At 46.5% G+C, this 1,942-nt stretch overlaps 1 protein-coding gene across 1 annotated transcript in view; it reads left to right on the top strand.

Moving 5' to 3' along the window:
* ap4m1 (adaptor related protein complex 4 mu 1 subunit) overlaps positions 1-1,942 on the top strand; it is a 12,141-nt gene that overhangs the window by 4,346 nt on the left and 5,853 nt on the right. Inside the window, exons 2-9 of the mRNA XM_015396917.1 lie at positions 111-204; positions 701-786; positions 852-958; positions 1,022-1,118; positions 1,189-1,299; positions 1,429-1,506; positions 1,613-1,675; positions 1,756-1,822. Coding sequence (XP_015252403.1) covers positions 141-204; positions 701-786; positions 852-958; positions 1,022-1,118; positions 1,189-1,299; positions 1,429-1,506; positions 1,613-1,675; positions 1,756-1,822 — 673 coding nt within the window. The 5' untranslated portion in view covers positions 111-140. The remainder of the gene's footprint in view (positions 1-110; positions 205-700; positions 787-851; positions 959-1,021; positions 1,119-1,188; positions 1,300-1,428; positions 1,507-1,612; positions 1,676-1,755; positions 1,823-1,942) is intronic.

The following is a 1,942-nucleotide window of genomic DNA, read 5'->3' as shown; positions in this document are numbered from 1 at the left end:
GATAGAATGCTGTAAAGAACCCCTCTTTGTGTTCAAAGCAGGTTCCCTCTCTGTGTTCTAAGCAGGTTCCCTCTCTGTGTTCTAAGCAGGTTCCCTCTCTGTGTTCTAAGCAGGTTCAAGTTTGTGTTTGTCTCAGAGGGATGATGGTGATCTCTCAGCTCTTCATCTTGTCCTCCAGAGGCGACCACCTCATCTACAAAGACTGTATCCTTCTGATCCCAGTAAAGACCAGTAGGTTCTACTAGAAACCAGTAGGCACCAGTAAAGATGGGCTTTTTTACTTTCATTTTCTAGTCGAGTTTCAACCAATTAGCTTTTTCTGCTTAAAGAACCCAGGTTCTCTGCTAAAGGACAGGAACTGTGATCTCTAATTTATTTTATTGTTTTATTTTGCTTTCTATTGTAATCTATTGTTTTCCATTATATTTTGTCCTATTTCATTCTGTTCTATTCTAATGTCTTTTTCTATTTTAAGGTGAACTCTTCTATTTCATCCTATATGATTATATTCCATTTTATTCTATTTCATTCTGTTCTATTCTGTTTTGTTTTGTAGTCTATGTTGATGTGTTCTATTTTATTCTATATGATTATATTCTATTTTACTCTTTTCCATTCTATTGTGCTCTATTCTATGTCTCTATCAGCCAATCAGAATTCAGCTATATGTTTTAAAACTTGACTCTGAGGCGACTCTTAGATCGTGGAGAGGCAGATCGTGATGTCATCGATACTTTCTATGAGAAGGTCACAGCGCTGAAGGGAGACCAGCCTCCGGTTGTCATGGTAACACCCCTACCATCTGGATGGGACATTCCCATCCCTCATCCTAACCCGGTGTTTCTCTGCAGAACCACAAGGATTTGCACTTTGTCCACGTCAAGCAAGGAGGACTCTACTGGGTTGCCACGACGACAGCGGACTCCTCCCCATTCACCATCATCGAGTTCCTCAATCGGTAGGTTTGGTCTCAGCAGACCATCAGAGTCCAGATGTTGAGCCAACATGTGTCCCGTTTCAGACTCGCTGCTCTGGTCAAAGATTTCTGCGGCGGCATCTCAGAGAAGGCCGTCCAGATGAACTTCGCTCTGATCTACGAGCTTCTGGACGAGGTTCTGGTGAGTCCGTCCCTCACGATGTTCTGGGTTCTCAGAGAGCAACATTTATTACCATCTGTCTCTGCTGCAGGACCACGGATACATCCAGACCACGTCCTCCGACATCCTGAAGAACTTCATCCAGACAGAGGCTGTTTCCTCCAGAACCTTCAGCCTGTTTGACCTCAGCAACGTGGGGCTGGTACAGTAGAACCAGATCCAGAACCAGCACAGATTTGATTTGTTCCTGAACCAAAGAGCTCAGGAGAATCAATTCAAAAATGGTCCAACAGTCTGGTTCTGGACTGCTCACGGTTCTTCTCTGTTACAGTTTGGAGCAGAAACTCAGCAGAGCAAAGTTGCTCCAGGTTCTGCTGCCACCAGACCCATCCAGTCTAGCAGAGAGCAGGTAAGCTCCGCCCTCACCGGTTCTGAACCAGGTCCATCTGGACTGTGTCCTCCTGAGCTGAACTCCCAGGTTCTGTTGATGAGGCGGTTCCTTTGTCGTTCTCCAGGGAGGGAAGAGCGAGATCTTTGTGGACGTGATCGAGAGGATGTCCGTAGTCATTGGATCAAACGTGAGTCCAGTCAGAATGTTCTGGGTCGGGTCCACTGTCCTGATTGGGCCCATCAGAGCTGTTTGTGTTCCGACCCACAGGGGGTTCTGATGAAGGCTGACGTGGAAGGAGAGATCCGGGTCAAGTGCTACATGCCAAACTGCTCCGGTGAGTTCCTCCGCAGTGAGTGATGGTGGAACCCTTAGAACCAAAACCTGAGAGACGGTGCAACCCTTAGAACCAGAGAGACGGTGGAACCCTTAGAACCTTAGAACCAGAGAGACGGTG

Source organism: Cyprinodon variegatus, unplaced genomic scaffold, assembly GCF_000732505.1.
Source record: "Cyprinodon variegatus isolate N-32 unplaced genomic scaffold, C_variegatus-1.0 Scaffold830, whole genome shotgun sequence".
In the NCBI taxonomy this organism is placed as follows: Eukaryota; Metazoa; Chordata; class Actinopteri; order Cyprinodontiformes; family Cyprinodontidae; genus Cyprinodon; species Cyprinodon variegatus.
This window is presented reverse-complemented; position numbering and strand designations above follow the sequence as displayed.